At 45.3% G+C, this 14,491-nt stretch overlaps 1 protein-coding gene across 1 annotated transcript in view; it reads right to left on the reverse strand.

Annotated features, from left to right (window-relative positions):
- LOC142103528 (uncharacterized) overlaps nucleotides 1-12,567 on the reverse strand; it is a 43,679-nt gene extending 31,112 nt beyond the window's left edge. Inside the window, exons 1-3 of the mRNA XM_075187572.1 lie at nucleotides 12,430-12,567; nucleotides 4,611-4,946; nucleotides 2,939-3,265 (exon numbers count right to left, since the gene is read on the reverse strand). Of these exons, the coding sequence (XP_075043673.1) occupies nucleotides 2,939-3,265; nucleotides 4,611-4,946; nucleotides 12,430-12,481 (715 nt within the window). The 5' untranslated portion in view covers nucleotides 12,482-12,567. The remainder of the gene's footprint in view (nucleotides 1-2,938; nucleotides 3,266-4,610; nucleotides 4,947-12,429) is intronic.
- Nucleotides 12,568-14,491: the final 1,924 nt, after the last annotated feature.

Here is a 14,491-nt window from a genome sequence, read left to right on the forward strand (position 1 = left end):
TGGTGCGGCACTCACTAGCATTCTCTCTGCAAGGTGCGGCACTCACTAGCATGCTCTCTGCACGGTGCGCCGCTCACTAGCATGCTCTCTGCACGGTGCGCCGCTCATTAGCATGCTCTCTGCACGGTGCGCTGCTCACTAGCATGCTCTCTGCACGGTGCCGCTCACTAGCATGCTCTCTGCACGGTGCGCCGCTCATTAGCATGCTCTCTGCACGGTGCGCCGCTCACTAGCATGCTCTCTGCACGGTACGCCGCTCACTAGCATGCTCTCTGCACGGTGCGCCGCTCATTAGCATGCTCTCTGCATGGTGCGCCGCTCACTAGCATGCTCTCTGCACGGTGCGCCGCTCATTAGCATGCTCTCTGCATGGTTCGCCGCTCACTAGCATGCTCTCTGCACGGTGCCGCTCACTAACATGCTCTCTGCACGGTGCGCCGCTCACTAGCATGCTCTCTGCACGGTGCGCCGCTCATTAGCATGCTCTCTGCAAGGTGCACCGCTCACTAGCATGTTCTCTGCACGGTGCACCGCTCATTAGCATGCTCTCTGCAAGGTGTGGCACTCACTAGCATGCTCTCTGCACGGTGCGCCGCTCACTAGCATGCTCTCTGCACGGTGCGCCGCTCACTAGCATGCTCTCTGCACAGTGCGCTGCTCACTAGCATGCTCTATACGGTGTGGCGCTCACTAGCATGCACTCCACGCTGTGCGCCGCTCACTAGTATTCCTACTGTATTATATATCTATCACTAATACTGGACAAATTATCATTCAAAGCAATATAATATCTGCTTTGTCTTGTAATACATTTTGCATCGCGTATTCTCATTTAATTCAAACAGATAAAGCATTTGTTGAATTGCTGATACTAATGTTTAATTAATCATAGTTAACACTATGGTTGGGACATTCCAAACGTTTGCATACAGGTAAGTAGAGGCAGTGTGATGTTTACCGCTTGGGAGTCTTTAGAATCAGTGGGAGATTGACAGGGATGAGACCCCAGTTAGAATGATCTATATGATAGTGGTCAGGCTTCATGCAATAGCTTAGACCTCCCAGGCACAATTACTATCACATTAATACTAATGCTGGGAACTCCCTGCTGCTGCATTAATCTGCCCCACTTACTGTAATCGACACGTGTACTTCACCCGCTGGTGTGCTCAGTCTGCAACTACTACCCATGGTGTGATGGCCTCGTCTACCACCAATGTGGCAAGGGCTTACAATGTGCTAACCCCGCCTACTTTTGTGTTGGTTCCACCTACAACTGACTTTATCCCGCCTCCATGAGGCCACATTCACTCAGTTTTGTTCCAGAGCCTCTTTAGGTTCCCAATACGCCCATGGGTTCATCTGAATATTTTCGGGACGTTTATGGCTCCTATTTCAGGTGTTATTTATTATACTTGAATAAGGTTATTGATGCATAATAACACACTATAATTTCAGGGAATTAAAAGTTAATTAATTAGCAATTATATTTGGTCCCATTTTGTGCTTAAATTCATTTGTGATACCATTAATTCCAACCTCCTCTCCATTCACACTCCATCCCATTCCCTGCTATCGGTCAATGACCATCTCCTCTCATCCACTCTGATCACCTCATCCCAATCCAGAATCCAAGATTTCTCCTGGGCTGCCCCCCCTTCCCCCACTAGAACGACCTCCCTCCATCCATCCGACTGTCCCCTAATCTGTGCTCCTTCAAATGGGCATTTAAAATTAATTTGTCCCTCAAAGCCTACCCAGCCATCCACCTAACCATTCCCATGCTTGATCTCCTCACCTCTCTTCCCCTGTCCTGCTACTCGCTCCTCTTGTAATTATCCCCTCTGACTCCCCATTGTGCCTCCTGTTTGTTACCCTCCCTTTAGGATGTAAGATCTTATGAGCAGGGCCCTCTTCCCTCCTGTCTCTCTACCTATACTTCTCCTCCAACTCCTCTGCTCTGGGCGAAGCTATGTTTAGAGCTATTTTTGTTCACTGTTCTGTACTGGTTTACCCTGTATGGTCTACTGTCTGTTTTCTTTACGGCACTGTGGAAATCTTGTGGTGACCTATACATAAAGATTAATAATAATAATAATAATTGTGAAGATACGTGGTTCCCAAATCACTGAGACACGATATTAGAGGAAAAATAGAAGGATGATTTATTCTGCAGAACCGGATTAAATACAGCACAGTCCCCTTAACAATAGTAGGTCCAACAAGTGAGGAAATCAGTTCAAATAAATCCAGTGAGATATGTTCCACAGCACATCTCTGGCAGAGCATCAACTCTTGGTCAAAAGTTAATCACACCACTGTCCAGCTCCCAGGGTAGCCTCTTTATCACCTCCTAATCCCACCTTGGGATCTGCCTATCCAGGGGAGCTGCAAAAGGTCTTGATTGGTGGGCTGTTTACACTATCCAGCACCCTCCTCACCTCCCCAGGTGTCTTCCCTCAGGTGACCCCTGCTGGGTCAGGCTCCTGGCTGTCTGTAGAGCTCACTAGTGGACAATAGGGAGCAAACAGAAATAACAATGGTAGGTTAATTCACTCAGCTCCTGAGTGTTCCCTGTGGAGGTGGAATTTAAGCCCTGAAGTACTTTTCCAAGGAGATGTTATAGTTACATCACTGATACTTCCTGATAACAACATGGCTAAAAAGTACAGTTCAGGTATGGATTAGATTAAGGGGTTGTAACACCGTACACCATGTCTGTTGCTTTACAATAATAATAATAATTAATCAGTTGTCTCGAAGCACAAAAAAATGACTGCGTATCGTTAGGCTCCATTTACCTCCCGGTGCCAGCAATAAGTATGGAATCTCCATATTCCTGTGTTATACCTTGTGACACTTATTACAGTGTCCACCAGTCTGACAGATGTGTCTGAGCTGCTGAATACAAAGACCATTACTGTAAAGATTTACTTACCTGTTACTGTCAGAGTAAAAGTTCTGACAAGTTCAGTCTCCAGAGATCTGTGGGTCACGATACAGGAATATTTATTACCATCGTCTTTTGTTGTAGGATTTAACGTCAGGTGACTTGTAACATTAAACGTGTTATATTTATTAGTAGCGGGATCAGAGGTGCAGGTCCCCCCATCAAAGGCCACATAGCCAGGAGGATCTTTATTGTGTCGGACCCAGCGTATGACCGCTGACTGTGGGTAAAAATTGATGACTTCACACATCACTGATTTCTCTGTTCCCAGCTCAATACCGATATCTCCCGGGGTCAGTGTAGCGGATGGACGAGCTGCACAACAAGACATATACTGCGTAAATCACTAGAGACTGTATCTGAGAAGATGTATAAATGTGCCCTATACAAAGTAATTCTAGATGATGCTAACACATGGGAGTGACAGAGACATCTAAACCAATTTGTGTCGTTTTCCTGCACTTTTCATCTACAGCAATAAATCTCAATGGAAATGATGAAAGACGTACATGACAGCTAAAATGGTAGAAAATTAGACATTGGTGAGTCATATTCAAGCTACTTACAAGTCATATAAGATTGCAAATAGGTGTTTGTGACTTACTTCATCATATTAGCTTGGTGTGGGTTACAGGAAAACTGTTTCCAACCATGAGTTAAAACCCTGATAAGGAGACTAGATGACATTGTTATCTCTTTGATTGTCAATAAATTCTTCTGCTCTATCCATGAGGCATTTATGGATAGAAATATCCAGAGGTGTAGCTCCAGAGGAGTGCCCAATACCAATTTATGGCACAGGTCGTAAAAGTTAAAAACTTCTTGGAACCTCTTTTTAAGGTTATATCAATATCCTCAATAATATCCAAAACCAGAACCCTCACATTCTTCGTGGTTTTGTGATATCTCAAAACATCTCAACTAGATGACAGGAGATTGAACAGCTGTGATAGGTTTGATTGAAGAGAGATACGGATAAAGGAAAATATAATAAGAGGAGGAGAGAGAGAGGGGGGGGAGAGAGAGAGGGGGGGAGAGAGAGAGAGAGAAAGAGGGAGTCATGTCTGGTATGTGTGGAGGTAATATCATCTTTGTAAGACATTATAGTGAGTAGTTAAGCCAGTGTAAATAACCCTGACTTGAAAGGTGTTATGAATGGACGGTTGTAAAACTAATTTGCGTTCTAGTTCTGACATCACAGGAAGGGGGCTGCGGGCACCTGAAGTAGGTCTAAAATGTCCTGTAAATCTAACAGTTTTTGGGAGTCAGTTTCCAATTGAGAAGTGTCCCATTGAATTCATGCTCTTCCAGCAAACAGAAACTGATCATTCATAAGTGTACCATTTTTCTGTGTTTAATCCTTTTTATTTTACAAGAAACTATTATATTATATATCTGTATATCATTTTGTTAATTGCTTTTCATCTTAAGCATTGTGGATTTATTTTCCATATTAAATGACACTTAATAAGTTCATGTCTATGTGTTCTTATTGACATAATTTGGTATTAGAAACACTGGGGGTTTAATAATGATACAAATATCATTAAAAATGCAGTTTTTGGACAAAGTGCTCACAGAAGGTGATATGTAATAAGTTTAGTGCATCATGTTGTCCATCTATCTGGATACCTGTGTATATCATATTATTACCACTCACCTGACACCTCCAGAGTAGATTTCCCCTTCGCTTCATTAGGAGTGACTATAACAGTACAGGTATATTCTCCTTCATCAGAGAACTGGACACGCGGGATGTGAAGTTCAGCGTTTCCTCTTTCTACTTCACTCTCCACCATGATAGCTCCTGGTCTATAGGCCATTACACGTCCAGGAAAGTGATCATAGACACTGGTCGTGTTTCCATCCCATGTCCTGGTCCATTGTACGGCAACAGTTCTCCCTGAGACAATATCAGCGATGTCACAGGGAATAGTCACATCCTCCTCTCTTAATGCTCCGATAAATGGTTTATTCATAGTGACTCTCAGCGCACCTAAATAATAAATAAAAATGAACGAATTAGAGTCTGTACAACTGTAAATACACATACAAGGCCTGATTCACATTGGAACGCAACATGCAAGCAAGTTGCGGTCTTAAAAATCGACCACGGAACATCAGCATAGTTCAAATACAAGCGGATCTCAAGATACGTTTCATTTGAATCTGGGTGTAAGTACGTTCTGCCTAAATGAACACAGTGCAGGAAAATTCAAGATCTTCTTAATGTGTACTGTACATTTTTATAGTCTATTTCACTTGCATACACATGTTCTGTGATATATAGTGGCACACATACATGTACTTCTCCAAACAAAGACTATGCCGTGACCTATTATCACTTACACCTACCCTGTAGCTGTAAGCAAAGGATATGTCTGAAAACAGGTGAACGGAGGAGAAACCCAGGACTTGAATCGGCTACATCTGCCTCGGCACGCCCTTACAGCCCATCGTCTCAATACATACGTCTGTCCGCCTGGCACGTCCTTACAGTACATCGTCTCAGTACATCATCTGTCTGCCCCGGCACACCCTTACAGTACATCATCTGTCTGCCCCGGCACGCCTTACAGTACATAGTGTCAGTACATACGTCTGTCCGCCCCGGCACGCCCTTACAGTACAGTACATCGTTTCAGTACATCGTCTGTCCGCCCTGGCACGCCCTTACAGTACATCGTCTCAGTACATCGTCTGTCCGCCCCGGCACGTCCTTACAGTACATCGTCTCAGTACATACGTCTGTCCGCCCGCCCCAGCACGTCCTTACAGTACATCGTCTCAGTACATCGTCTGTCCACCCTGGCACGCCCTTACAGCCCATCGTCTCAGTACATCGTCTGTCCGCCCTGGCACGCCCTTACAGCCCATCGTCTCAGTACATCGTCTGTCCGCCCTGGCACGCCCTTACAGCCCATCGTCTCAATACATACGTCTGTCCGCCTGGCACGTCCTTACAGTACATCGTCTCAGTACATCGTCTGTCCGCCCCGGCACGCCTTTACAGTACATTGTCTCCGTACATACCTCTGTCCGCCCTGGTACGTCGTTACAGTACATCGTCTGTCCGCCCCGGCACGCCTTTACAGTATATCGTCTCAGTACATACGTCAGTCCGCCCTGGCACGACCTTACGGTACATCGTCTCAGTACATACGTCTGTCCGCCCCAGCACGCCCTTACAGTAGATCGTCTCAGTACATACGTCTGTCCGCCCCAGCACGCCCTTACAGTAGATCGTCTCAGTACATACGTCTGTCCGCCCCGGGACGCACTTACGGTACATCATTTCAGTATATACCTCTGTCTGTCCTGGCACGCCCTTACAGTACATCGTCTCAGTACATACGTCTGTCTGCCCCGGCACTCTCTTACAGTACATGGTCTCAGTACATACGTCTGTCCGCCCTGGCACGCCCTTACAGTACATGGTCTCAGTACATACGTCTGTCCGCCCTGGCACGCCCTTACAGTACATCGTCTCAGTACATACGTCTGTCTGCCCCGGCACTCTCTTACAGTACATGGTCTCAGTACATACGTCTGTCCGCCCCGGCACGCCCTTACAGTACATCGTCTCAGTACATACGTCTGTCCGTCCCTACACACCTCAGTGCCGTCATCCAAGTCGTAGGCAGACGTAAGTGTCTTTTGCGTTCGGACATGAATTACATTGGTGTAAGGTCTGTTCCTGAGTGTGCGCAGAGTTATTTCACACAAGATATGGCAAGGAAACGGACTTACGTCCGAGCATGGATGAGGTCCACATTTTGTGCTTTTTGCTTCAAAATAAAACTCTCATATTGTATGTAAGTGTCTTATACATGTTGATGTGATAAATGAGCATTATATACTAACTGACATGGCATTTACTGACTCAGGGTTACATACAGATGATGTCCTTGAGGGTGGGGACTGTGCTGTATATACGGAAAATAAAGACAATTCTATCACAATATAAATGGTCACTTCTCCTCTGTCTGCATTTATTAAAGTTTTTGGCAAAAGAAATATTTTGAGTCACTGATCTAATAACTAGGATTTCATGTCACACGGAGGTATAAACTGGCAGCAGGATACAGAATATATTTAATGTTCTGTGCTTAGAATTTGACTCTTAGTATATGCACATGATCACCAATGTACTTCAATAGCATCAATTCAAACATCAGACACTTAAAGACACTGCTGCTGTCCTGCTACAGATCAGGAATTATATAACAAAAAATGGTGAAACAAGCAGCATTATACCAGGAAAAAAACAAAATAAGATCGTGACGGAGGCGGCCAGATGTGACAGATCAGTGGTAGCGTTTCCCCTTGTGGAAGAGTCTAATCTACAAAGTTGTAATAACCGCGCACATCAGACGCGGAGATGGCCTGTTTATATGTACAGTACATACAGCCTCATAACGCTCCCATATACCATGGTCACAACATCAGAAACATGGCTCCTTTCTCTGCCTGGTCCCTCATGTCTTACCCTCTGGTATCCCCTCCATCATGATGGGGGATTTCAACATTACAATTTATTATCCACAGTCTCCTTGGGCCTCCGGAGCAGCCTCTCTATCCTCCTCTCTTGGCCACTACCAGTGGATCGATTCTTCTACCCATCCGTCTCTCAGGCCATCACCAGTCTCCTCCATCACATTCTCTGCACTATAACTCAACCAATCATTCTCATACCTGCACAAATCTCAATTCTGATGAATTTGAAGCTCCACCTCTCTTCCCTCTACATTCACATCTCCTATTGTGCTCATATTCACATGCCCATAAATTAAATATATCCTAACAATGGTGCTCGTTCGAGTGGCTCCAGGTACAATATCAAATCAGCTCAACTGTGGCACATAATAGAAATGTATAACCGTCAAAACCTCTCTCGCAAAGTAGAACTACATTGGCGAAAATCTCGTACTGCTCAAATATACTAACTCTCTGCCACTCTAATGACACTTCCAAATAAATATACTTCCAATGTCTCCCCTCAGCTCAGGCTTCTAGCTCCCAAAATGCTTTATTTAAATCTCTTCTCACTCCTTCCACACCAACATCTCCAAGTACCATCAATGCCCAAGACCTTACTTACAACTTAAAGGTCATGTGTGACAAGATCTGAAATTAAATGGTATCCTCCTCCATTATCAAACCTGCTCAATTCATTTCCATCACCCTCTAGCACCTTCTCTTTATTCCATCCTTAAAATGGACATTAAGAGGGAAATTTACTGAACGGCGCTTTATCCAAACCACTGTTTTTCGTGCTACTTGATGTGCGGATTGTAAACTGCATGATGTACTAAAGGCAAAAACTACAAATCATATAGCAAAAAAACCCAACCAAACTGCAAGGACTCAGTCTACATTTTCAGGTTGGAGATCTAGGTAGGATAAAATCTCTCATCTAGAGAGTACCAGCCTAATCGTGACTAGCACTGGCTGCTCCTGGTACCCCTAACCTTTGGGTTCCAGGGTAAAAAACAACAACCTATTGTGGCACTACAATTACCAGCATGCACTGACAGCCCATGACTGCAGAGCCGTAACTTCAAATTTTAGCACCTGGGGTGAGAACCAAAAATGGCACTCACCCTAGCCCTCAATTTTAACCAAATGAGCCAAGAATATTCATAAACTGTGTCCCACTTCAGCGTTGCACCCTGGGCGATTGCCCCTATCGCACAGCCCTAGTTACGGCCCTACATGACATAGAAAAAATTTACTGTAGAAATTTATTTCAATTAGTGGGGCAGGCACCTCTGTATATCATTGCAAATGTACTGATTTTCTTATATTGTGTTGCATTGCTGTATTAGAAATGCATTCATTTCTGAGGTATTGATTTCTTATTCAGTAGACATTTCTTGGAGGAAATGTGTTCCTACAACTGTCTGAAGGCAGCTAATCTCATGTTAAGTTAGCCCTTTTCAACTCAGTGGCCCACATGTCTGTTTAGCCAGAAAGCACAGGAGGGGGGGGGGAGGGTAATCAGACTATTTCTCTAAGGATGCAAGTTAAATAGGAAACTTAACACAAGTTTTTAGGAAATCAAGAGATTGATATAAATTTTGTTAAAGTTTAAATTGTGATAGCTCCAAGGTTAGAGGATATTACATTCTAATGGTAATTATTGAATGCGATATATCAGATGTTTCGGTGCCAGCTAAGACAGGGGCTGGGTTACTTCCTGCCAAGTTGGGGCAGAAAAACTGTATAAAAGGAGCTCTGTTTTACAATGTAATGTATCATTTCATCTGTACACTTTTGGAAAGAACGCTAGTTGTATAGACTGCTATGTAACTGTCCTTATAAGGGCTACGTGAGCCAATAAAACATCACTACTTCAAGATCCTGCTTTGACACCTACTTACCTGCGGAAATTCCTGTGACCTACAGGTTAGATCAATCTAATCCATTATCTGGCTCTTCTGAGGCTGAGACCCAGCATCCAGTACCAACACTCTGCCCACTACCCTGCAGCTCTGGCCAGGGGGAACCATCCACAGCAACCGTAAAAAGGAAGAGCTCATGGGTACTAGCCTAGGTGCCCAGCAAGGGGGTACACTAGCAGTAAGAGTTAACCAGAAGGAATCAGTTCTAGGTGCTGAAAAAGGAGCCTAGTGTTGGCAGCAGCAAACCCCTTCAACTGTGTTTAGAGGGACACAATTTAGGATACAGAAAGGGGGCAGAGGCAAGGCAATCCCAGGTAGTCCCCAGCAGCACGGACAAGGTGGCATAGGAGGTCCATCCTGTCACAGGTGTCAAATCCTGGGACGAATTACTTGCCTTAGTTTGCAGAGAGCAGTTTCGCTGCCGAAGCGCACCGGAGGTGAAGGAATGGGTATGAGACTGAAGCCCAGCAACATTGAAAGCACCGGACCATTTGGCAGATACGTATGTGGCGGTTCGGCTACACTGGTAGAAGCGCCAGTCTAGCAAGTAACCCCAAAGGGCTGTACGACCAGGGAAACACCCCTTTTCTGTTCATCACCCCCCAAAGCAAGTACTCACAAAACTGGGTGCTTCTAGCCAGCCCCCGCACTGCCCTGTACCTGGAAGTTATTTGAGACCACTTGAGACCCAGCTGGAGAAAAAGTGTTATGGTTGCAGGAAAATTGGCCACCTGAGGATGGATTGTCCCACAGCCCCAGCACCCCAGACTTGTGCTCCTAATCCAAGTCCTGGAGCCCCTGAATAAGGGAGAGGAGTCAAAAGAGATTGTTCACACACAAGTCCAGAGGAATGTGGCGGTAAGGAAAGTGACTCAGCGGGGTCACTTGGGAGACCAAAATGCCACCTAAAAACCTGAGAAGCACCTGCAGCAAGTGCAAGTGAGACCACTGCAGGGACAAAGACGGAGACACTTTAGGGCCTCAACAACTGTCCTGAGCCCTCAACTTTGTTGATCCTGCTGAAGAAATTTCAGGCCAAACTGTCAAAGTCACAGTGGCGGATGGACTTCCAAGAGAGGTGCCCATGGCAAGGGAACGTCTCGATTGGCGAGCAGGCAAAAAGATATGTCACGGTTATGGATGGCCTTCTACAGATGTGGTCCTAGGCAACGTTCTTGGCCATGGGGTTCGGACAGAGTTTATGATCCCCATTGCCCAGAGTCTTCAGGAACAGCACCACCATTTACCAAGCTGCTAAACAGCATTAATTAGGAGCATCCACATCATCCAGTCCAGATAGAATGGTTCAAGCTCCTAGATCATCAGGACCCAGATAGCATTTTTGCCCTTGGAAAGATATCGTCCCCCAGCAACGAAATGGATATTGTTTCCAGTACATCTTGTGGGCATTGAGTAGTGGTGACTACCATGCTTTCCCTATGAATGACCCCTCCCTGACTGACCTTAGTAGCCCTAACCCAGAATCCCCTGTAGAGAATCCCAAGCTAGGAGAAAGTAAGGGCCGCAGGAATGAGTTTAGGGAAGCTCAGCTCTCTGATCCCTCCTTGGAAGACATGAGGGCCAGGTTGGCATTGGCCTTTCGGGGATGGAGGTGGGGAGTGTGACCTGGAGGAACGGGTTGCTGTACTGGGTAGCCATGAATGTAGAAGGGGATAGGAGTGACAAGGAACAATTTCAACTGCTCGGCCCACTGAGGTTTCACGCACAACGGATGTCAGTTGTCCATGAAATCCCTACGGCTGAGTAACAAGCGTGAAACTGAATACTGAGGTCCCCGACAGAACTTTTTCTGGCCTGGAATGTCAGATGAGACATCTGTGCATACTGTAGGTCCTGTGATGTTTGTCAGCGGCTTGGGCTCCCCGGTTCTTGTGCTCCACTCGGGTCCTTACATGTTCGCCGTGTGGCTGTGGACGTTGTAGGTCACCTACCTGTGCCGAATAGATCAGGGAAAGGGTGGTTTAACTAAAAGTTACTATATGGCCACAGAGTACGTGGACCCTTCAACTTGTTCCGGGAGTCTTGGGAAGGGGAGCTACCCACCTATGATGTCTCTAAGGTGGCGCACGTGGTAAAGCTCAGGGACCGGTTAGAGAACCTCATGGGGCTCATGCAAGTTAAACGAGCAGAAGCACAGACCAATCAGGAGACTTGGTATGATCAGGGCGTGCAACAAAATATGTGATGTTGGGTGGAAGGCCAATCAGAAGTAAGCGACTCCAGGTGCTGGTGAAAGACCCTGATGTTGGCAGCCCTATCCTCCAACTACTGTGCCGTTGGCATTCACAGTTGGTGAGTGTCTGGTGGCAGAGGACACCAGTACGAATCGTCAGTACCAGTTAGTTACAGATGGTGAGAAAGAAACCCATATAAACTGATTAATATCCCCCCAGACTGGGTGGAAAAGTAATCCCATCTGGTCGCAAGGTGAAAATGTCACCCCCACCCATTATCACATGGATCTGTGTAATAGGTTGGAGGAAAAGTAGTTATGTGTTTCTGCTACTAGGACAGAGCATTGGAAAGTCATTACATATACTAATAATCACACAGAGCAGGGTGACTTACCTGCCCTGTCATACATTACATATACTAATAATCACACAGAGCAGGGTGACTTACCTGCCCTGTCATACATTACATATACTAATAATCACACAGAGCAGGGTGACTTACCTGCCCTATCATACATTACATATACCAATAATCACACGGAGCAGGGTGACTTACCTGCCCTGTCATACATTACATATACTGATAATCACACAGAGCAGGGTGACTTACCTGCCCTATCATACATTACATATACTAATAATCACACAGAGCAGGGTGACTTACCTGCCCTGTCATACATTACATATACTAATAATCACACAGAGCAGGGTGACTTACCTGCCCTGTTATACATTACATATAATAATAATCACACAGAGCAGGGTGACTTACCTGCCATGTCATACATTACATATAGTAATAATCACACAGAGCAGGGTGACTTACCTGCCCTATCATACATTACATATACTAATAATCACACAGAGCAGGGTGACTTACCCGCCCCTATCAGGGGTATCAGCAGTAAGTAGAGGATATCTGAGGGTCTCATGTTGATGTGAGGTCTGTGGCCCCAGTAACAGCCCCGACCTGGAATGGCTGCAGCTTCGTCCTTTGCACAGAAATATTCTACTTTCACTTTCTATTATCTGACACTTCCTGTAAACACATCACACACTGTGTATATATCACACTACCTCACTATACACTGACACACATCACACACTGTGTATATATCACACTACCTCACTATACACTGACACACATCACACACTGTGTATATATCACACTACCTCACTATACACTGACACACATCACACACTGTGTATATATCACACTACCTCACTATACACTGACACACATCACACACTGTGTATATATCACACTACCTCACTATACACTGACACACATCACACACTGTGTATATATCACACTACCTCACTATACACTGACACATCACACACTGTGTACATATCACACTACCTCACTACACACTGACACACATCACACACTGTGTATATATCACACTACCTCACTATACACTAACACATCACACACTGTGTATATATCACACTACCTCACTATACACTGACACACATCACACACTGTGTATATATCACACTACCTCACTATACACTGACACACATCACACTACCTCACTATACACTGACACACATCACACACTGTGTATATATCACACTACCTCACTATACACTGACACACGTCACACACTGTGTATTTATCACACTACCTCACTATACACTGACACACATCACACACTGTGTATATATCACACTACCTCACTATACACTGACACACGTCACATACTGTGTATTTATCACACTACCTCACTATACACTGACACACATCATACACTGTGTATATCACACTCAGGGCCATCTTAACAACATTATGGGCCCCCGGGCAAAGCAGTGCACCGGGGCCCCTACATTTTATATATATATATATATATATATATATATATATATATATATATATATATATATATATATGTGTGTACTTGCTCAGTGACCCTTGAAGGTTTTTTTTGCAGGTTTTTTCTTTTGCAGGATTATTTATTCTAATTAAGAGCCCTGCCTATGGGGCCCCCGGGCACCTGCCCATCGTGCCCAATGGAAAAGAGGGCCCTGATCACACTATTACACCGTCTTTTAGTGTAAAATGTACAGTTTTGTTCTGTGCACTATCACAGTTTTCATTCAGCGACAACATGGAGGACGCGGTGTCTGACAGACAGGTTACAGATATTCGCCATTACAGCGCTGACAGGAGAACACTAGAAATGCGGCGTCTCCCTCAGTTCTCAGCAGAGGAATTATATTGTACAAAGTACAATAAGAAATAATCCTGTCAGACAAGTTTTACATTCTTCTCCCTCAGAGTCTGACAGAGGCCGAAGTTCAAGATCACTGAACCATCTTATCTTCTTCCTGCTCAGCGGTCACAGAGATAAAAGCTACACACACAGGTTCTAATAACTGTGCTGTAATACAGCCTTGTTCCAACCATCTTGTTCCTGGGCATTTACCCCTTTCACTGGCAGTGCCGTAGCTGGCAGCATGTAATGCCCAGAGCAGACATCCCAGTCATGTCTGTAGCTGGCACACTCAGTCTGCCCAGAGCTGGCAGCGTGGAGGAGCCCGCAGTCGGTATAAGAGGTCACAGTACCATGAGCCACAGTGTTTACCCCCCGAGGAGGGAGGCCCATCAGTCTGGGGGTCTGAGGAGGTGACAAGAACCTCCGCCTCATCCAAGCGAGGCCAACTTGTAATGACATTGGGCTCTGAGGTGCAGCTGGCATTCTGTACCACACTCATTAGGCATCTCTTAGTCGCACAGGGCTACCAGATATCCCGGCACTCTTTGCTCCAGATATTGACCCAGCCTTAGTCTCCACTGTCCTGGGGTCTCCATTCAGCTGTTCATGGGCAGCAGTTCCATACATCAGCAGGATGGGGCCACTCGTTCTCTATGTCTATGCAGAGAAGTGCTGGAGATAATGACATACTCATTATCTCTAGGACATTAGTTCCATCCAAAC

This window comes from Mixophyes fleayi, chromosome 10 (assembly GCF_038048845.1).
Source record: "Mixophyes fleayi isolate aMixFle1 chromosome 10, aMixFle1.hap1, whole genome shotgun sequence".
In the NCBI taxonomy this organism is placed as follows: Eukaryota; Metazoa; Chordata; class Amphibia; order Anura; family Limnodynastidae; genus Mixophyes; species Mixophyes fleayi.